This window comes from Meriones unguiculatus, chromosome 11 (genome assembly GCF_030254825.1).
Source record: "Meriones unguiculatus strain TT.TT164.6M chromosome 11, Bangor_MerUng_6.1, whole genome shotgun sequence".
NCBI lineage: Eukaryota > Metazoa > Chordata > Mammalia > Rodentia > Muridae > Meriones > Meriones unguiculatus.
In genome coordinates, this window is record NC_083359.1 from 19,618,316 (window position 1) to 19,641,450 (window position 23,135).

The 23,135-nt window shown below is 42.7% G+C and overlaps 1 protein-coding gene and 1 non-coding gene across 2 annotated transcripts; one reads left to right on the forward strand and one right to left on the reverse strand.

Moving 5' to 3' along the window:
- Positions 1–321: 321 nt before the first annotated feature.
- On the forward strand, positions 322–22,008 carry Zfp2 (ZFP2 zinc finger protein). The gene is made up of 4 exons (XM_060363762.1): positions 322–391; positions 4,195–4,342; positions 11,025–11,092; positions 19,373–22,008. The coding sequence occupies exons 2-4, from the start codon at positions 4,230–4,232 to the stop codon at positions 20,830–20,832; spliced, it is 1,641 nt and encodes a 546-aa protein (XP_060219745.1). The 5' UTR covers positions 322–391; positions 4,195–4,229; the 3' UTR covers positions 20,833–22,008.
- Positions 17,617–17,723, reverse strand: LOC132646638 (U6 spliceosomal RNA). The gene has a single exon (XR_009584887.1). It is a non-coding gene; the product is annotated as a U6 spliceosomal RNA (small nuclear RNA).
- Positions 22,009–23,135: the final 1,127 nt, after the last annotated feature.

Here is a 23,135-nt window from a genome sequence, read left to right on the forward strand (position 1 = left end):
GGTGGTTGGCTTTCCACAGCGACAGTTCTGCAGCCTTAGGAAGAGCATCCAACACCGAGCCCAGTGCGTGTGATTCACTAGCTCCCTCCCTGCTCACGGAGCGCCGCGAAGTCACGACATTGCTAGTCTAGCCCTCACCCTCCTTCATGCAAGGGAGTGTCCAGAGTCCTCTCACTTTACGGCAGGAGGTGCTTCTAGGACCCATTTCTTTAAGGCACCAGGATTAAGGTGGCACACAGTGCACGTGCCGCATGGGAGCAGCCCCTCGCCGGCAGCCCTCCGGCCGCGCCTGCGCAGTTGGAAGCTCTGTCAAAGCCTTGTGGGAAATGTAGTCCAGCGCGCCCGGCGGGTCTGCGTGTGCCGCCAGCCTCTGGCGTCTCCGGTGACTCGGGTGAGTGCGGCGCCTCGGGCGGGTGGTCCGCGGGCAGGGAGGCGGAGGCGTTTGCACTGGGAGCGCCGGGCTCTGCGGCCCGAGGGCAGGACCGGCCGGACAGTCTGGTGCTTGGTCTTCCACGAGCAGCGCGGAGTTGCAGGTGCGCTGCTCACGCGGGCGCCAGGCCGCGGGGCACCCTGGCCGAGACCCCGGCTCGGCGCCTCCTGGACCCCGGAGTCAGTCGCGCCCCGCTGCTCTCCAGCTCTACCTGGCCGGGCAGCCCTGGCTCGGTCCGCGCTGCGAAGGCGTGGGGGATCCGCTCTCGGAAGCCTGGGAGGACGGGGGGGGGGGGGGGGGGGGGCCGCCGTCGGGGTCTCCGGCCTTTGTGAGCATCCCTGCTTGGGATCCGCCCTCTGCCTGCGGGAGCCAAGGAGGGTTGTGCGGAGTGGGTCCAGGCTAAGCGTGCCCGTGCCCGCCGAATATCCTCTCAAGTTCACCATTGGTCAGCTAGAAAAATACACGGGTAACATCATTCGAAATCTGTCCAGAAATCCGTGTATTGTGTATATGTTTATAAATAGAAACATTTTGCTTTAAAAAAAAAAAAAAAGTAAGAATGTTAGTGTCGTTTTTCTATTCACCTTTAAAAATGGAGTTAGAAAATGCATTTTGTAAGGTGCTTGATAGTGTTTGTAAACCATTGTGCCACCACCCGATGAAGATAGAGAATAAACAACACTAATTTTTAAGGACAGTTAATGCTGTCATTTTCATGTGTGGGAGGGAAAGTATGACTGCCAAAGCTAATGCTCCCTTTGGACCTTTGGGTTTTTTTGGGGGGGGTGTTTTATTTTCTATTTTACTATTGTAAATGGTACAGCCCATCTGTTTATGTCATTCTTTGCATTGCCTCTTTCCACAAATCTTCAAATGAAATTTCTAGTCAATGTTACAGTTAGACCTTTGGACATTGCCTTTCTTATTCTTTCCAGAAAAGTAACAGTTTATAAAAACAGTTTCAAGATAAGAGTGGTTGATGGCCTCACACCAATTTCAAGTGTTAGTCTCTTAAGCCTTGGAAAGGTGCAGGCTAGGTGTGGTAGTGTATTTCTTTTATCCCACAGAGGTAGGGGGATGGGTTTGAGGCTATGTTGGTCTACACAGAGAGTTCTGGGCCAGCCAAGGCAACTTAGTGAGACCTTATCTCAAAAAATATCCTTGTGCTAAACGCCAGCTCATTTTATTCCTAACTTTTAAATCTGTTGTACAAACAGGTCTCATGAATATACAGAAATGTTACATATTCCTATAGTCACATAACCCTTCCCTCTGTGTTTTCTTTTCCCATTTCATGTGTGGGTGTATGCCTGCATGTGTGTATGGGTACAGGTACACATATGTCCACATACACATGGTCACCTGAGGTAAATGGTGACAATCATCCTTGATCTTCCTCTGAGCCCCAGGCATTCCATCCTCTTGCTTGCATCCTGGTCCTCATTAGTCGGACAGCGAATGCTTTAACCAGGGCCAGCTCCCTGCTCCTCCACTGTGTTTACCGTAATTAGAGAGGCCTTCTGTTTCATCACATCACAAAGATGCTCATTTATCGTTTCTTGTAGAACTCTCATTCCATTTATGTATCTTTATTCTTTTCCAAATGGCAACCCTTGTTATATGTTATTGTATAACATATATAACATATGTCTTTTCTTTATTGACAAGAGATGCCAACTATCTCACATCCTCAGTCCACCCACCCGACTCCTCTGCCTTTACTGTGGTAGGGATCAAGTCCAGGGTCTCTGCAGAGCTATAATAACTAAGCCCCTGGATACTCATATTTTTTTTCTGAATTATTTCAACTGCTAGGATATGAATTTTTCCCATTGGTGTTCCCTGTTGGTCTGTAACATCCCGAGGGTGGAAACTTTGCCCGCTGTGTTTACAGATGTTTTCCCCATTGCTTGGCATGCTGATCTTCTCACTGTAGGTGTTGGCGAGATATTTAATGTGTCAGAGAGTCTTCGGTAATGCTGCTATTTTTGTGTCTACTTGACGCAGGTTAGAGTTAGCCAAAAAGAGTGAGCTTCAACTGAGAAAACGCCTCCATAACATCCGGCTGTAGGGCATTTCTTAATTAGTGATTGATCCCCAGCGTAGCCCACTGTGGGTGGTGCCGTCCTTGGGCTGGTGGTCCTGGGTTCTGTAAGAAAGCAGGCTGAGCAAGCCATGGGGACCAAACTGATAAACAGCACTCCTCCGTAGTAGTGTCTCCATCAGCTCCTGCCTCCAGGCCCCTGCTTGGTTTGTCCTGACTTCCTTTGATGATGAACAGTGATACGGGAGTGTAAGCCCAGTAAACCCTTTCTTCCCCAAGCTTTGATCGTGGTGTTTCATCATGGTGTTACAGCAACAGTAACTCTAAGACAGCTGTGTTCTAGTTAAAATCGTTTAAAATTCTGGTGGCAAGTTCCCTTTTATGACTATTACTTTAGATTGGAAGAATGTACATATTTGTGTGTTATAGTATTACAATTTGATTATACAGTATGTGGTCAAATGAGAGTAATTAGCACAATCCATAAACTTGCATCTTTCTCATTTCTTTGTGTTGGGAGCATTGAAGATGCTTTCTTCAGCTGAGTGTAATCCCACCACCTGGGGGCCAGAGGCAGGAGTGGAAGGTCATTCTTCATTACACAGCCAGTTCATGGCCAGCCTGGGCTGTGTGAGACCCTGTCCCAAAAAAATGAAAAGGGGGCTGAAGAGATGGCGGGGTGGGTAAAAGTGCCTTCTGTGTGTGTATGAGGACTTGAGTTCAGAGGCAACACCCGTGTAAGAATCTGGGGTTGGGGGGGAGGCTTTAGTCGAACGTGAAACCCCAGTGCTGGGAGGTAAGGCACAGAGGCAGGAGGATTGCTGGAGTTAGCTTTCCATCAGCCAAACTCCAGCTTCAGACACTGTCTCAGAGGCATAGGCAGAGAGTAATAAAGCAGGACACCAGATGTCCTCCTCCTGCAGCTACATATGCACATACCCACACGTGTTTGAACGAAACACATGCATGCATAAACAACCAAAAAAGTGGCAATTCCTGCTATTTTAAAAATAAGCTAATGTGGGTTAATTACAGCTAAACTTCTGTGCTGTACAAGGTTAAAGGATAAGTCTCTTGCTTCCCTTTATTCCTGTGTCTGGTAACTAACCCCCTCTGTGCCTGTCTCCCCTTCTCCGTGTCTGGAAAGTACTCTCTACAGTACTCTCTGCTTCAATGAAATCAACACACTCAGCTCCCACATATGAGTGAGAATATCTGGCGTTTGACTTCACTAGGCTTTTTTTACGTTTTTTTCCTCCTAAGGCCAAAGATGTGGCTTAGCAGTTAAGAGCCCTTGCTGCTCTTGCAGAGGACCCTGGTTTGGTTCCCAGCACCCACTAACTTCAATTCCAGGGGATCCAAAGCCCTCTTCCCACTTCCTCCAACACCAGACATAAACATGGCACACACACATACATGCAGTCAGAACACTCATACACAGAAAATAAATAAATCTAAAAACTATTATACAACATGGTTAACTAATAATTTTTCCATAATTAACTTTAAAATGCTGTCAATTGAGGTAAATAAACTGAAGGTGTTAAATTCAGGTCAAGGAATAATCACCTAGAATCCTGAGCCATCCCAGGATTACAGCATGCCTCTGCATTCTTTTCTGCTTATACACCTAAGTAAGCTTAATAAAGCAAGGTTCATAGGAAAATGTTTAACTGTATTTATGTCAATGCCTTACACTTCTTATTTAATTTGTTTGTAGGTGTTCTGTTTTTCATTGCAGCAGGAGTCTCTCTCATGGCTTCCTTTCCTTCCCTCAGCTCCACCTCTAGAGACTGCACATTCTCTAGGAAGGCCCCACAGAAAGGAGGAAGGCAATGGCTGTTGGGCCTCTGCTCTTGGGAGCTCAGGTGAGACATCATTGTCAGACATCCTTTACTCCCATAATGTGAATGGGCCTCACTACGGAGGATAGATGTGTAGTGAGAATTTTATAATTCGGTTTCTTTGAAAAAGACAGAAATATTATGGGACTATGTTTTTTGTTTTAATCCCACGTGTGGGGATATAGAGCTGCTTTGTAGCAGCTGAGTATGATTTGCCTCATGCTCTGGCAGGGGCGTGGTTTTGCCAGCTGCAGATAGTTTCTGCCAATGTGTGGCATTTGGGATTCTGGGGACTCTGTAGAGGGTATATAAATGGAGGGCCCCGGGAGGCAGGGTTTTTGGTTGGTGGCTGCTTGGTAGCTGGATGCTGTTGGTTGCTGTTTTTTAAGTAGTCATGCACAAAGAAGAAAGAAGAAATTAGATATCCTGAAGATGAAGATCCCAAGGAACTCGGAGGAAGTAGTCTGACGATAACGCTGCTCTCTTTACTCTTTATCCTTTTTTCTTTCCAATTTACTGTTAGGGGGTTAATGAGGTGGAGAAGGGTGGAAAGAGAGGAAAAGGAACCTACAAAATAGCAAACACGGGCTACACAGATGAATTGGAGCATTCATCTGGGTCCCATCACCTGTCATTGGAGTTCTTGGTGGTACTCAAAGGCTAGAGAAGGAACCAGAGCCACAGGAGAGGTTGATTGGTGCTTCTAGGGCTTACAGATTCTTGGGACTCAGAAAAGTCTAGGGAGGAGGAGGGCAGGGGTATGAGGAGGAGGAAGTGCCCACTCATCTCAGTGTCTGGGGAAGGATGCCACAGAAAATTTGCTGTAATGGAGGTACAAGTTTCAATCTGGAGTTGGTCTTGCTAGTTATGTCGCTTGTCACTCTCCCATGTGCTGAGAGAAATCACAGCCATTTCCTGAGTGTCTGCCATACACATGGCATGGTTAAGTCTCCTAGCACTGGCTTCTGTTTAGCTGAGGGGAAGGCTGCATAGTGGATGGTGCTACAGTATCAGGAATGTAGGCGAGAGGGTGAGACCAACTAGGAAGTCCAGCAGCAATCCCCCACTAGGCCCTAGTCCTTAAAGGACCCACTAATTCTGTGTGTGTGCCTATGTTTATATTTACTAAGGCCAGAAGAGGACACAGGTGTCTTAACACTTCATGACATCTTTGTGTTTAGACAAGGTCTCTCACTGAACCGTAAGCCCATCATTTAAGCTATGTTAGCTAGCTGGTAAACTACCAGGATCCACTATCTGTGTCTATCAGTGTTGGGCTCATAGCATACCACCTTTTGTGTGCGTTCTCAGGATCTGAACTCAGGTCTGCTTGTTTGCTTTGCTCACTCTTACCCTCTGCTCCATCTCCCCAGCCCTTCCTCAACTCCCAAACATTGCTACATGGGGACCAGGCTTCTAACACTTGAGTACTTGAGGTTAAACCACCCCAGGACAAGCCATAGCACTCCTGTGTACCTTCTTTTCCTACCCTTGCTTCCTGAGATAGTCAGTGTAAGTTGTTACCTTAACAGAATCTGGAATCACCTGGGAGATGAGCTTTTGGGCATGCCATCCTAACTGCATTGAATCAAGACCCTCCCATGGTGGGTGGCTCCATTTCCTATCCAGGACCTTGAGCTGTGTACATGGAGAAAGAGAGCTGAGTAGTAGACACTCATACCTCTCTGCTTCCCGAAAGGGGATGTCACATGACCAAATGCCCTATGCCCCTGCCGTCTTGCATGCTGCAGCATAATGGTCTGCACCTCTGAACTGTGAGCCAGCATAAACTGTTTCTCCTTTAAGTTGCTTTTGTCAGAGTATTTTATTACAGAAACAAGAAAGGAAACTACCACAGTTCCCAAGCCAGTCTCTGTTAGTTTTTCCTCTGTCTCATAATGACTCTGTGTGGTTTGTTGTACATATTTTGTCTTTGTCAGAATATAGCATGTCTTTCCTCACACAAACCTATTCCCTGTTTCTTCCGATGCTGCTTGGTCTTTTCTTGAGGTTTTTTGGGTTTTAGTCTTTGGTTTTGGTTTTTGTTGTGTTTTTGTTTTGGTTTTGGTTTGTTTTTGTTTTGTTTTGTTTTGTTTTGTTTGTTTTTTTTTCTGGCAAAAATCCCATGTTAAGGAGGGAATTTGTATTTTCAGGAGTCAGTGACATTCAAAGATGTGTCTGTGGACTTCACTTGGGAGGAGTGGATACAGCTAGATTCTGCACAGAGGAGTCTGTATGGCAGAGTGATGCTGGAGAACTACAGGAACCTGGCCTGCCTGGGTGAGGACACGCACACTTGCCACTCAAGACCTACTGTTGCCACCTCCCCCTTCAGCCTTCTGCCATATGGAGTTCATGGGTTTGACTTGAAACCCTGGCTCTCGTGGGGCATTGTTTAGGACAGTGCCTAATGACCCTCTTCAGGGTGAAAAGTCTGTAAAGAATGGAAAACATGGAAAGGGAGGAAATTAGAACTCTGATGGGCATGGATGCTGACTAGTTCAGAACCCAAACTCAAACTCACCTCTTTCCTCCCAAGCAGGACATCAACTTTCCAAACCAAATGTGATCTCTGCTCTGGGACAAGAACTGGGCCTGAGGAAAAGAGAACTCCCAGGTTGCATCTCTCTGGGTAAATGTTAAGATGCTAGGACTTGTAACATGGGTGTCTTACCAAGAGGAAGCATGACAGGGGTCTTGGGATCTCTGGAGAAACCGGCTCCCACAGATGTGTTTTTCATAAAGACAGTGCCATCATGCTGGAGATTTGTCCTTTTTCGCTCAAGCTTTTGTCCTGGTCTTGGAGGAGGGGATGGACGCGATGTGAGGCTTGAGTAACTACACCTGTAGTGTTTGTACCTTGCCTAGAGCCACTGAGCATTTGGAAATGGTAGCAGTGACTGTTTCCTTTCTGTCTTTATTTTTGTTGTGCTAAGTCTGTCACTGACTGAGACACCTCCTTTTACCGTCTTTGTTCCCAGACCTAACCTATAGCCTTAGCTTCCTTCTCCTTGTGTGTAACATTTGGGAGCTTTCTTTTCTTCTTGCCTGGATAGGAATTATGAATAGTCTCCATATTTTAAAAGTGAGAAATGACTGTACTTTTGTTTACATTTCCAGTAGCTTCACATCTTACATATTTCATTTATTATTCCAAAATGTCCCATCTGTGTCCACCATCTACTTACCTCCTGCCATGCAGATCTTAATACTTAGTGTCCTGGTCAGTCCCTACCACAGCTGAAACTTTTCTTTGAGACAATACAATTGACTCTTATCTACTGAAAACATATTTTACATCTTGCCTCTTCCACATTTCTAGCCCCTCTGTTTTCATATGTATTTTTTGAAGCTAACGAGTGAGCTTCAGTTGTGTAACATGCTTGGTGTGTAAGCGTGAGAACCCAAGTTCAACCTCCAGTGCCCACACAGAAGCCATGCCTGTAGAGTAGAGGCTACACACATGAAGGAGGCAGAGACTGGGAGAGCTCTAGGGCTCCCTAGTCATCCACTGCAGACAAATTGTTGAGCTCCACATTTAGTCAGAGACCCTGTCTCAGAAAATAAAGGGAGAGTGATGGAGATACCTGACAGCCCTGTCTCAAAATCAGAAGAATGTATTTTTACATTATTGGTGATGCCTTGCCATTGTCACTATCATGTGATTTGTTGGAAAATGTCCTTAGGAGTAGATGCTGGGGTGCTCAGAGCTAGCATGTCACATCAGTGAGCTAAGAAGAGGTCCAGCGAAGCCAGTACTTACATACAACACACAGAAACAATAAACAAGGCCCAAGTATCTACAGCCAGAGAATGTGGGTGAGGGTCGGATGTGTTCATTGTTCTCTCATTTCTGTGGATTTAGACTTCCAAAATTAAAAGTGCACCAAGGAAGCTGAGGAGAGACTGGCTATTGTCTGCCTCCCTCTTCTGTCCTAGCCTCTCCCTGGGGATTCCCTCTAGACTTAGAGGTATCTGTTTTCTGTGCACTTTGTCAAGGATATAGAAAAAAAAATTCTCTGAATCTAGGCATAGCAGTTACCCTAAATGTGTTTTCTGAAGTAGAGGGAGCTGTTATAACTTTTACACAAAGACAAAAGGAAATAATAAACACATTCAGTGAATACCTTGGTGGAGACTATACATAAATGAGTTAAAGGCAAAGCAGGAAAATTCTGCCCACAGGGCTGTGTTGGCATTATACTGTTTTTGGGTTTTTTGTTTGTTTGTTTGTTTGTTTGTTTGTTTTGTGAGGCTGTTGATCAAGGTGGGGGCCAATTCTCAAATACATACCCAAAGTTTAACCAGCAGTAGTGAGGATGTGAAGTCAGACAAAAAAAAAGTCAGGACCAATGGCTTATCTTGATAAGCATCCAACAAGCCTGTTATCTCCATGCAAAACTTGCCTGTTGGTAGTTACATAAAGAAATTCACAAAAATTTCTTTGTGTTTAATTTTACAATGTGAATAAAATATTCTGACCGCCCCTGTAGGCTTTCAGTGAGCTTCCTAGAGAACAGGACTCTAAAGAAGAATCGCTGGGTTGAAGGGTTATGCATTTAGAGGTCTCGTGACTTCTATGCTTGTAATACTCATTTATGTGGTATCACACCATCCCTTTAGGGAGCTTATTTTCTTCCATTATAGATTTCTGAGGTGTTGGTTACTGTTGTTAACTTGTGTTTACTGTTTTGTAAATAATTTATTCATTTCACAAATACTCATTGATATTGCCCTCTTTCTGGCAATGGTATTATAGCAAGAAAGCAACGTAGGCAGAGTTTCCTTGAGCTCATGTTCTGTCTAGGGAGATAATACATCAATTGAGAAGGGAGAGGCAGGACAGAGGAAAAGAGAAGAAAGCAGCAGTGGATGGGGGGAACAGAACAGTCTGAGTGGGTGGAAAGAGAAAGCAGCCTAAGGGGAGGTTACTTCTGCTCTGTAGGGGTTGTGACTTTGAGCAGATTCTCAAATGAAGCCATAGGTCTAGGATAGTATTCTGAGCTTAGGGAGCAGCAAATGCCAAGGCCCTGATGTGGGAGATTGCCCTTCCAAAGGGAAGAAAGCCTCAGGTGAGACCAGTCCTTGAAATGTAGTTCTTTCACTCTTGAGGGGAAAAAATCAAATTCTACTTTTATTCATTCTCTCTCTCCCCCTTCCCCTCTTCTTCTCTTCCTTTCCCCTCCCCCCTTATGGCATATGCACTTAGGTGTGGTATATTCCTCTATGTGTGTGTGCTGTATGCATGTGTGTATGGTGTATATGCACATGTGTGTGCTGTTGTACTCACTCAAAGCCAGAAGATACCAGGTGTCCTGCTTTATGACTCTGCCTTATTCTCTTTAGATAGGGTCTCTCTGAGCCTAGAATTAGTCTGGCAGCCAGCAAGCCACAGCGGGTCTCTGTGTGACTCTGTGTGACACTGGGATTGTAGGCACATGTGTCCATGCTCAGCTTTCTGTGTAGGTGCTGGGGTTGGAAGTCAGTCCCCATTCTTGCAGAACTAGCACTCATCCCACTGCACTATCTCCATGGCTCCTGTTCCTTCGTGTTGGCAATACATTAACTTCCCTTGCTTTATAGATACTTTCACTTTTCAGTAGTTTTGGAGTTTGTGGTATACACACGTGTTTCTACACTCCCTACATTTAGTACATTTGTTTAGGGTTCTTCTTTGGTTACTCCATTGCCATGTGGTTAGGTTTCTTGAGGCATCAGATGGAAATGTGTGTGGTGCTAGAGATGAATCCCCACCTCTTGCTTCTCACTCACCTTTCGCTAAGCAAGGGCTTTACCGCTAGCGATTTCCTACCCCATTCCTTTATCTTCTTTCAAACTTTTCCATCAGGAAGGATCCAAAAGCTTCTTCAGCTGCTAGTGATTGGAGTGTACACAGTATTTACTTGTCTTCCTGGGTGTCTGTCTGCCTGCTGGCGTGTAGACTCAGTAACTTGTCATTATTGAGCTTTCATTATACGCCTGCTCCCTGCCTGCCAGAGCAAGTGTTTGGTAATGTTTGTTGAATGAATATTGGATAACATTAAGTAGAACTTTTAGAAGTCAGGGCCAAATATAGGTTTGTAAACTGTAACTGTATCTGTGGAATTCATACCAGTAGAAACTGGAGAATTATCAGGATAGAACCAAAGGCCAAAGACGTAACCCACACAGGTTACAGAAGTATGCATGGGGATGAGGAGGGAGCTGGGTCAGGGGAAAGAAAAAATCAGAAAATAGACAGCAGTGGTGAGTAAGAAAGGATGAATACCCGTGGGCTGAGTGATCAGGAAGCCACCCGTGACCCAGGGAAGAGCCTGTTGAGTGCTTAGGGGCTGTGCTGCCCTGTGTGCAAGAGTGCAGAAAAAAGTACAGCCTGGCATGTCCTCAAGGTCAGCTGAAGAGAAGGAAAAAGAGAAGAGCATTTCTGTGTTCTTCAGGCTGATAGGTCCAAGTCATCCTCTGGAGAAGGAGAATTTGGGGCGCTAGGAACTTGGCAAGCACGGTGAAGCCCAGGGAACACCGTGATGTGCAGTGTAGAGCGTGCTGTTTCCAGATTGTCTTACCTGTCACTCACAGGTTAGCTGTCCAGTGGTGTCATGTTAGCAGGTAAATGTGACTGCACGGGGCTGTGCGTGGTTTTCTGTTCATGCATAGTGATGACCGAATTCACTTCTCAAGTCACCAGCGTCTTTCCTCACCTTTGCAGGCCTGGCGCATTGTCTTTTGGCATCCTGTGTTCCTGGGAGGATCTCCTAGGCCAGTTTTTAAAAATTTGTAGGTAATCTTTTTGTTTTTCTTTTTATTAAGAATTAAGTCTTCAGAATTTATATTTAAGTTAGGTATCTAAATTTAATAAAGAATATATTGAACCTCACTAAGTTCTGTATAGTGTTAAGATGTTTGAGTTTAAAAAACTGTTACCATTTTTTACAGAATAGCAAATGCTTTATTCTTTTTCTCACTTGGTTTATATAAACAGAAGGATTTATAAAGCATATATACTAATTGAACCAGTACGTATTCTGTTATAGCCTTAATAATTAATGCATAACTAATTTTTCTTATACAAATACTGTAAGTACCATTTAACAGATGAGGAGATTGGACACAGAAAGGTTAAGAAACCTGCACAAAGTCACAGAGCTAATAGTGATTAAAATCAAATTTGAGCAGCATAGATAATCTGCTTCCAGAGTTATTACCTAGCCACTATGTCCTCCTGCTTGTCTGTGTAGTTGGTGATGATGAAAATTAGTGAAGAATAAAGAGAGCAGACACCCAGGGTCCAGACCCTAGATCAAGAACCAATATCCCATGTACTCTGTTACCTCTGCCCAACGCTGACTACTATTCTGATTTTATGAGAATTTCTGTATTAGTCATGGTTCTCTAAAGAAACAGAAGGGGATTTATAAGAGTGGCTTACAGGCTGTGGACCAACTAGCTAGTCCAGCAATAGCTGTCTCTTGAAGAACAAGCCTTCACATTATTCATTTCATGAGTTGTAGTAACTTAAAGGTGTTTGACTATATTATATTTATTATTAACCCTAAGATTATCACAGCAGTATTATTTAACCCTCTATCACAAATAATAAGACACAGACACCTGTTAGATTTATAATTGCCTTCTTTACATTGGGCTGGGTAGATATTTCACCTACACTGTCTCAGTATCCTCATCATCCATCTCCCAGCCCCCATCCAATGCCATCTGCCTTAATCTTCCTCATCTGGTCTTCCTTCCATACATAATCCCATAGTATTTCCTTTTATTCTTCTTCTGGTGTTGATTCCTCAACCACATGTTTTTTTCTCCACACTTACCCATTGTTGTCCTCCTTCCTCCTCTCTTCCCATCTGTCTGTCCTGTGATTCTCAGGATTCTCTCATCCTTAAAAGCCCAGGAACCTTAGCCACGTCTACCCCATTCTCCCCTGCCAGGTATTAGGCCATTTAACAAACCAATCAGGCATAATGTTTTAGGTAGGTTTACACAGACAAGGATGGGTCTATCTGAAAGGCAGTAACCAGATCTTGAGAGCCAGTAATTAGCATTAGATCAACCTCCAACACATGAGTGTGAATGTGTCAGCTGCTCTTCAAACTATATTGGAATCCCAAATAAGTAGGTTCTGATACCAGCAAAGGAATGTCTTAGTATCTGGCTAGATGAGCTATTAGTGAGAGTGAGGGCAAGCAGAAAAAAAAAAAAAACAAAAGCTTTCTTGTTCCATGTCCTTTTATGTGGGCTGCCACCAAGTGGAGCCCATGTTTAGGGTGGGTCTTCCTACTTCAGATGACCCAAATTTAGCATGAATCCTCCTACCTCAATGATGCAATCAAGTAAACCCCCCCAGACATGCCCACCTGTTTGAATTTCAGTTATTATATATGTAGTCAAGTTGACAACCAAGATTAGCCATCACAAATCCAGTCCTTGTCATATTGATACACAATCATGTCATGGCTGTTGGAAATAAAATGGTGTTGGGTTAAATATTTTTATTATTAGCCCAATAATTGTTAGGGCAGTATTATTTAACCTGCTATAATAATCAATAGAACACAGACACCTGTTAGATTTATAATTGCCTTATTTACCTTGGGCTGGGCAGATATTCCACCTATGTTGTCTCAATAACTTCACCATCCACCTTCCAACCACCATCCAATGCATCCTTATTCTTATCTGGGCTACTTTCCATCCATAATCTTATAAATACTTGTATTTTTCATCTGGGATTTTCCATACCATTATTGGAGTCCGTCCTCCCAGCCCACATAGTTCCTCCTCCACACTAACCCATCCTGGCATCCTTCTTCCTCCTATCTTCCTGTCTGTGTTTTCCCATGATTCTTCTGGACCCAAAGCCCAGGAACCTTAGCCATGCTTACCCCATTCTGCCTGCCCAGGTTTTAGGCCTTTTAACCAACCTATCAGGAATAATGTCCTAAGCAGGTTTATAAGAATAGGACAGTAACCAGATCTTGAGGGCCAATAACTAGCATCAAAATACAAGCATCAGACCAACCCTGAACACATGACCAATTTCAAAATGAAAACAATAACCAGGTCATAATTCCACCTAACATAATGTAACTATCCCATGTACAACCATAAGTGTATTATAGGTGGCAATGTTCCCTGAGGAATGGTTAGTATTTTAGTCTCATAACAAATATGATAACCATTAATATTAGTTAATATTACATCACATGATAAATAGAGGAATACATATAGCATTTATTATATATGTATATGTACACAAACTCATTCTTAACAAAATAGGACAGAAACAGTCATTTAATTGCAATTTATTTTTCCGTCATGAGACCTTAGCTGATGTTTGTAATTACCTTCCTCTACAACCTATTCTCTACTTCCTTCCACCCTCCGCAAGCACCTCAGCGGGTCTTGGTTCTTTCCCTGTGGGGAAATGACCCATACTTCATTCCTGAGGGTCTGGACCCTTCGTCCTCCTGCCTGGATTAGGCTGTGACAGTCTCTCACTGACTGTAATCATGGTGGCACCAAGAGGTGCCCTGCAGGACCTCCTGTATGCAGCCTCCCCTGCACTGTAGATACAATTTTCCTTACCTCCATGATGAAGAAGCAGTCCAATTTCTCCCTGGTAACCTGGATGGGTCACCTCTCCTAGCAGTGTTATTCCTTTCTTAGCCTGTTGGCTTAAGAGAATCAGAAATCCACAGTGGCCAGGGGAAGTGTGAGCCCTGTTCAGTGGAGTTCTGTTGTGTCTCCTGGCAGGAACACTGCCCCATCTGGAACCAAAACTTCTAGGATAGCAGAAGTTAAGGCCATGGAAACAGGAAGCAGATATTTTCCAAATGGATCACTAGGGTTGACCATGAGTAGAACTATTCCCATTTTCACCTCCTTGATTCCTGGACCCTTGGATCCTGTCTGTGGGAGAAACTATATCATACATTGGATGAAGATTCAAAGCATATACCATCTTCTGGAGAACCCTGTCCCAGCCATCCAGGATGCTGCCACCTAATTGACATTATAACTGTGTCTTCAAGGGGCCATCCCGTCATTCTATCAGGATTCCATGAGCCCAGACCCACTGTTGCACTTCTTTGGCTACACGTTCTATCAGTTCTTTGGTTAGAAGCAGTGCCATATGGAATAAAAACATGATGGTAAAGAATGCATTCTGTTGGTCTGCAGATGGTAGTGTTGGCAGCATTCTATGCAGGAAAGGCAAACCCAAAATCAGAATAAGTATCTATTCCAGTAAAGACAAAGCAAAGTGTTGCACTTTCCATGAAGAAAGTGGCCTCAAAATAGTCAAGGTGACAACCACGATTAGCCATCACCACTTCCTTGTCTGGCTGTTCTTTACAGTGTTGCCATCTATCTGTGCTAATGGATTCTCCCCTGCACCTTTTGTAGGATTCTGGGTAGCAATTCATATATTCTCAAAGAACTTGAATTGGATAACTGAATGCTGCCAGAGTGAGCTGGGGCAAGAGACAGCTACCAGCTCATATATTGCTTGCTGATAACAGCTGATAAATATTCTCTCCAGAGTTACTTAGGGACATTGTATTTGGTGGCAATTCCTATTTGACTTCTGATTTTTCTTTTTGTTAAAGCAGGTCGGCTTGGAAGGGGAAACCCTGTTATGTGTATTTTCTTGCTTCAAAGCCTTTGGCTTACTGTTTCTCACATTGATTGCTGCTATGTTAACTTTGATTGACAGTCCTAAAGCTGATTCTCAGATTGCAGTTTCTATCCTCTCTTCTCACTGCCTCCTGGCTATTTTCTCTGGGAGAAGAAATGAGGTCTTATGTGCTGGAGCCCGCCAGCAGAGTCGATCGAACAGTTCTTGAGTCAGGAATGAGGATTAAAATTAATAAACTAACACACAACACATGGGACCTTTCCAAGATGCTCTAGTAGAGACTAGACACCTGGCTTTATTTCAGACTGCTTTTAAGCCAGAGTAAAAGCAGCTCAGCACAAGGAGTTCAATTCACAAAGAGGTGAAACAAGAGGTGTGATTTTTGACAAGCTGTCCCACCTGCTGTCTCAAACAAAAGATTGTTGCAAAAGATAATTAATATTTACTATTGATATATCCTCTGGTAATCCTGCTGTTAGTCCTAAACATCTGTATAACCAAATCACCATGCAGAGACTGGGTTTATTTAGTTAACCTAGAACACAATGCTGGGCAATAGTTACTTCCTCCTAAACCTCCAAGCCCTCATAGTTTCCTAACATTTAGATTTCCTACATTATACTTGCTTTTAGTGATATCTTAGGTCCAGTCCATCTCTCCATACTATTCCAAGATCTGTCCTCCAGCTCTCTCTCTCCTAGTTCTCTTTGCCCTTTCCCCTCCCACTCATTTCCTGTCCTCTGGCTCCTCCATTTGCACAACATTGTGGCTAGTTGTTTTATTTTGGCCTGTTTATACGCAGTTGAGACAGGATGCTCAGAATAAGTATCACAATGCAATATCTGGATTGAAACCAGAGAGTGGTATGGAGAAATCAGCATTTGAATGAACAAGGGTAAGGTGTATACATTTTAAAAGAACATTATACCAACAGGAGATAGACTTGGAAATTCTTCCCTGAATCCAGTGAAGGCCTGGTAAATGCAGTCTTTCCACTGAGATTTAAATATCAAAGCAGCTGGTAGGACAGCGGCTCCCAACACTTAGGAATTGGAAAGGCTCCAGAGTCCTGTCTTCTGCTCCCTTTCCTCTAGCAGTTCAACATATTCTCTTCATCTTGCTCACCACAAGTTCTCAACTTCACAAAGAGGAAATTCAGCAAAGAGTAAGACTGTTTAGGCCTGTTACATCAGTGAGTAGAACTGTCTGCTTAAAGGTTAAGAAGAAAGGCCTTTCCAAGCAGGGGTGGCATGTGTCTCTAGTACCAGCACTCCAGTGGCAGAGGCAGGTGAATCTCTTTGAGTTTGAGGCCAGCCTGGTCTAGGAAGGGAGCTCTAGCACAGCCAAGGCTACACAGAGAAACCCTGCCTACAAAAAGCACAACCAAACCAAGCCAAAAAAAAATAAGGGAAAAGAAAGGCCTTTAAGAACATCCTCCTTCTTTCAGAGATGTGTGCTTCAAATGTGTTCTGCCTTTGTGTTATAGATGAAGGTATTCCCCAAGGGCAGTTTACAATAGTGTCTTATTCCTTATCAGATTATTTTATCATCTTTTAGATTAATTTGATATAGAGGTCTAAGAAACTACTAATAGGAATAGCCTATGGATAGGTTTCTTTCTGGTGGCTCTAACAAAGCAACCTAGGGTAGAAAGAGGGCATTCAGCTCATGTTCCAGGTCACAATACATCATGGCAGAAGAAAGCACAAAGCAGGAGACTGATCGTTGAGCACATGCATCCGTAGTGAAGAGGCAAAGAATAGTAAATACATGACTGCTGTTACCCAGCCTGCTATCTCCATCTTATCAAGGATTCCCTTCCCAGGGAATGAGCCCATCCATAGTCAGTATGGGTCTTCCCACATCAATACAATCAAGATAACCCCCCCCCATAGCCATGTCCTTATGTCAACCTAACCTAACAGTCCCTCATTGAGGCTTCCTTCCCAGATGAATCTAAATTCTGTCAAGTTAACAATGTCAACATTCACAGTTCCCTCCCCTTATCAATTTGAATAAAAAAATCACTTTTTAAACCACTACCTGCCCATTGTTCCCATAGGCTTATTACCATGTTATTAAATGCATTTAATCCAACTTTAAAAGCTTCCATAGGTCAGGGATGATGCCACATACTTTTAATCCCACCACTTGGGAGGCAGAGGCAGGTGGATTGCTATGAGTTTGAGGCCAGCCTAGTCTACACAGTGGGTCCAAGACTCTTACACAGAGAAACCCTGCCTCAAAAAACAAAACAGAAAACGAAAATTAAAACAAATAGAAAAGTTTGTGTAGTATTTAACAATTCCAATACCTTAAATATCCAATCTCTTATGAAAACCCATAAAAAAGTTAGATACTTACAAGATAAAATAAACAGGGCACAAAATAACCACACCAAAGCAAACCAAGTTCCTACAGCACCGTGTCTGATATCTGAGGCTTGTTATGAAGTGTCCTGGGCTTCTTTTTTTTTTTTTTAATTTTTCATCAATTGTACTTTATTCATTCTGCATCCCCCCATAAGCCCCTCCCTCCTCCCCTCCCAATCCCACCCTCCCTTCTCCCTCTGCTTGCATGCCATTCCCCAAGTCTGATAGGGGAGGTTCTCCTCTCCTTTCTGATCTTAGTCTATCAGTTCACATCAAAAAATATGGAACGCTTCACGAATTTGCGTGTCATCCTTGCGCAGGGGCCATGCTAATCTTCTCTGTATCGTTCCAATTTTAGTATATGTGCTGCCGAAGCGAGCACGTCCTGGGCTCCTTGTGGCTTCATATCTACCCTTCCAACTTTGTCATTTGCATTACACACATACTATCTCCTAGGCCTTCTCCACTTCATTCCTTCATCCCATGGCAAATAACCCACGGTCCTGGCATCTCCATCATCCTGTGGTTTCTACTGTAACTGAGACTTGATTTTCACAGCTTTGTACAACAGCCTATCGAGGCTTCTATGCAGAGACTGACCTTGTCATACATTTCCTGGCCTCAGCTAAAATCCATGACCTCCCACCTCTGTTTGCATCTTTCATGCCACCAAAACTAGTATCACATTATGCTGCCAAGTTCTGCCCCCAGCAATATGACCCCTTTGGACTACAGCTGTACCACCTTCTGTGTGCTGTCCTGGAAAAACATTCATTAGGAAGTTTCTTTTGAGGGGACAGGATCCACTTCAAACTAGATTTTGTCCTAGTAAATGAATTTGGATCTTTACGTGAATGAACCTCTGTTGGGTGTTTTTTGCCTCCTATAATCCCAGTGCAGTGCAGGAGGCATCTCTACATCAGTGCTAATGTCTTCAACAAGTTCAGCTGTTTTCTCAACCACCGCTAAAAGCCCTCCTGTTCTCAGTTTCCCTTGCCAAACTAGTCAGTCCACTGTCCTCAGATACAACTTTATTCATATTTCCAGGACATGGGCGGAATAAGGCCAGATATTTCAACAAAGTATAACACAGATGGCCCCTAACCCAGTCACTGATAGAATTCTTGTTTCCCTTTAAAACCTTATGACCCATGTTTATCTCAATCTTATAAGCTCCCACCAGAATGAGTTAAGCTCTGATTCCAACATTCAGTGACTTTTCTAGCCCAGTGTACCATACTTTTTCACATTCTAGCTGCAAATGGGTCCAAAGATAAGAATAATACAGTCAGTTGTACACATTAAAGATCCTACTTCTGGGTAACAATTTCTGTCTTAGTTTCTTTTCTGTTGCTGTGATGCAATATTCTGAAAAAAGCAACTTAAGTCACTGTTCCCATTGAATTCTATTCATGGTAGAGAAGTCACAGTGGTAGGTGGCTGAGGGAGCTGGTCACCTAACATCTGCAGTCAGAAGAAAAGAACAATGAGTGCATGCATGTTATTGATCAGGTTGCTATCTGTCCCACTCTTATACAGGATTCCCCCTGCCCAAGAGAAGACCCAGATGAGCCTTGTCGCATCAATAATATAATCAGTAATCCTCCACAGGTCAACTCAATCTAGATAATCCTCCATTGAGATTCCCTTCCCAGGTGACTCTGTATTCTGTCAACTTGATTATGTAATCATCATAATATAGCACATCATTCTTCTCTGCCTTCCCTAGCCAGCTTTTTCTGTATATTTTCCCCTAATTCTACCTGCATTAGAGCTCCATCCCCCTTAGATAAGCTAACCCCTTCTCCCATTTATCCATCTGCTCTTGTCTTACTTCTTCTGTTTTTGTGCATTGTTACACTGTTCTTCACCTTTTGATTTCTCTAAAGAATTGTAGAACTATTTTCAAAATCTCTTAAGTGCACTTAACTATTATTCTATCTTTATTCTCATCCCCCAGCCCCTTTATGTAGTTTCTTGTCACATAGCACAGAAATCAGTATGCATTTGAATTTTTTACTTTTTTTTCAGGCCGGGAGACAAGACTTAAAACCAAAGAGTCAACTCTAAAGTCCAAATTTATTGAAATTTTGCCCTATGGGGTCATGGAAAGAGAAGATCTCTGGCATTCAGCTTTAGAGGTGGTCTGGGAACCTTCCTATTTCTTAGAGGGGCAACAAGAAAGATATCTGGGTCAGGTGACAGTGGCCCAAAAGGAAACCTTTAATGAGAACGTAGTATGTGGAAGTAATAAAACTAAAAAATGTTCCATTGAGGGTTCAGTGCTTGATACACCACAAAGCATTTCTGTGGTAAGAAGACTCCATAATTGGAATTCACATGGAAAGGATTCTAAACAAAATTCCAAGTTAATGAAAACTTCAAGAATGTTTGTAGGAAAGAAAATATATGAATGTGATGAGTGTGGGAAAACCTTCAGTCAGAGTTCATCTTTGCTTAAGCACCAGAGGATTCACACTGGCGAGAAACCTTATAAGTGCAATGTATGTGACAAGCACTTCATCGAACGCTCCTCTCTCACTGTTCATCAAAGGACTCACACAGGAGAAAAACCCTACAAATGTAATGAGTGTGGGAAAGCCTTTAGTCAGAGTATGAACCTTACTGTTCATCAAAGAACTCATACTGGAGAGAAACCTTATCAGTGCAAAGAGTGTGGGAAAGCTTTCCGTAAGAACTCGTCCCTTATTCAACATGAAAGGATTCATACTGGAGAAAAGCCCTACAAATGTAATGATTGTGGGAAAGCTTTTACACAAAGCATGAATCTTACAGTGCATCAGAGAACTCATACAGGAGAAAAACCCTATGAATGTAATGAATGTGGAAAAGCCTTCAGTCAAAGCATGCATCTTATTGTTCATCAGAGAAGTCATACTGGAGAAAAACCCTATGAATGCAGTGAATGTGGAAAAGCCTTCAGTAAAAGCTCAACTCTCACTCTACATCAGCGAAATCACACTGGAGAAAAACCCTACAAATGTAACAAATGTGGTAAATCCTTTAGTCAAAGCACATATCTCATAGAACATCAGAGACTTCACTCTGGAGTGAAACCTTTTGAATGTAACCAGTGCGGGAAAGCTTTCAGTAAGAATTCTTCTCTTACTCAGCATCGGAGAATTCACACTGGAGAGAAACCTTATGAGTGTATGGTGTGTGGAAAGCATTTCACTGGGAGATCATCCCTAACTGTACATCAGGTTATACACACTGGAGAAAAACCTTATGAATGCACTGAATGTGGAAAGGCCTTTAGCCAAAGCGCCTATCTTATTGAACATCAAAGAATTCATACTGGTGAAAAGCCCTATGAATGTGATCAGTGTGGGAAAGCTTTCATTAAGAATTCATCCCTTATAGTGCACCAGAGGATACATACAGGAGAGAAACCCTATCAGTGTAACGAATGTGGAAAAGCTTTCAGTAGAAGTACAAACCTTACAAGACACCAGAGGACTCATACATGAGGAAAGTTTTCACTGACCCCTTGATTATTCCTTTGATAATAATCAGATGTCATATCAATGTAGATACTTAATAACTATAACTAATGTAGTAACCTTTTAGTTGAAGTAGAGTATAGCATACCAATAATAAAACCATAGCAGAATAAACATATGAGTAAACCCTTGATTAAGATAGTAAAATTTTATATCAAGTTTGAGCAGCTGATACATAAATGATGAAGACATAGCCTGAACGTAAGCTCTGTTGTGTCATACTGGGAATTCTGATTTGGGCATCAGAGTTCATACTGGATGGAAAATGTGATAGTGATTAACTGGATAGCCCCAAAATTGGGTTCAACCCAGTTCTAACCTCCCATTAACTTGAACAAATTCCCCATTTTCATCAGGTCACAGTATCCTTATGTGATAAATGAGAGATTTGGGATGCAGGTCCATGAGATCTGTATTAGCCAAAATCCCAAAAAACACAGGGAAATTTTTTGGTCATTTGCTGTTATATGTGCTATGGAGGTGCTTCTATTTCATAGTATGGTTTTCTTAGGTGTTTTAGGTTAAAATTCTCTTACCTCTTATTGTCCTTTATGACCTTGGATTACATTCTCTCCTTAATTAATGTAGATTACTTGCTACTGGGTTGCAGATGAATTGTTTATATTTTAACTCCATAGCATGGTGCTTCAAATTCTCATCTAATAATCATTAAACTATTCTTAAATAACTTGATTATATTTAGATGATAAGTGACTTAAATCTTTCAATACTTAGGAATCAAATACATATCTTTGCATCTTATTTGACTGTCATGGAAATTTAAAGACAGGTGAGTAGAACACTAATTGTCCTGGATAGTTTTATGTCAACTTGACACAAACTAAAGTTATCTAAGAAGAGAGAACCTCAATTAAGAAAATGCCTCAATAAGATCAGGCTATAGGCAAGCCTGTAGAGAGCATTTTCTTAACTAGTGATTGATGAGGTGTACCCAGCCCTTGTGAATGGTGCCATCCCTGGGTTGGTAAATCAGGCTGAACAAGCCAGCAAGCAGCACTCCTCGCGGCCTGTGCATCAGCTCCTACCTCCAGGTTCCTGCCTTTTTTGGTTCCTGTCCTGACTTTCTTCAGTAATGGAACAGTGATATGGAAGTGGAAGCCAAATAAACCCTTTCCTCCTCAAGTAGGTTTGGTCGTGGTGCTTCATCACAGCAATACAAACCCTAACTAAAACACAAATACACATAGGAATTCAGCAAGTTAATGAAACATTTGCAACTAAAAACATACTGAGAACCACCACAGGAATAGTTTATAGATCATGATGGTGTTTGCTTTATTAAACATATTGACTAAGTCCTAAATATGAGGCAGATATTCTGGGGGAATCCCTGCAGGCTTTCAGGATGGCAGGGAAACAGTCCACAAAGAGACAAGAATGAAACTGTGTTCAACCTGACTGAGGCACCAATACTGGGACAAAACTTTGAGAGTCTGAAACCAGTCCTTTAGCCATATTTAAGCACAGCTTAAATATGATTTTGGAAGTTTTCTGATAATAGTTAACTCCATCCTGTGAGTACAGAGTGTTTATATCAAAGTTTTTTACAAAATACATATGGCTTCAATAAGATGGATTCTGTTGACTTAGTGTCGGAGCCAGCCAGCAGAGGAACAATTCTTGAGTCAGGAGTGAGGATTAAAATTAATAAACTAACACACAACACATGGGACCTTTCCAAGAGGCTCTCCTAGTGGAGAGTAGACTAGACCCTGGCTTTATTTTAAACTGCTTTTAAGCCAGAGTAAAAACAGCTCAGCACAAGGAGTTAAATTCACAAGGAGGTGAAAACAGAGGTGTGACTTTGACAAGCTATACCACCTGCTGTCACAAACAAAAAGGAGATGGATTTGGAAATTCTTTACTGACTTCAGTGAAAGCCTGGTAAAACCAGTCTTTCCACTGAGATTTAAATATCAAAGCAGCTGCTAGAACAGCAGCTCCCAACATGTCTCCCTTTTTTATTTTTTTAAAAATTGACCATAACTTAAGAGTTATGGTGCAGAAGATTGTGCCTGTCTTAGGCTGTTTCTCTCATAAGATACATTCTTAACTATCATTGGTACATGAATTCCATCATTCATGCCCTGTCTTGGGTTGAATATATCCCAGACATTGACTACCAACCTCTGCTAGGGTAGACAATGGGGTTTAATCTTATGCAGATCAGTTCAGCTTTAACATTCTAAAGGGCCTTCAGGAAGGTTTTAATTGTCAAAGATAGGAGCACATCTATCACAAGCCAAGTC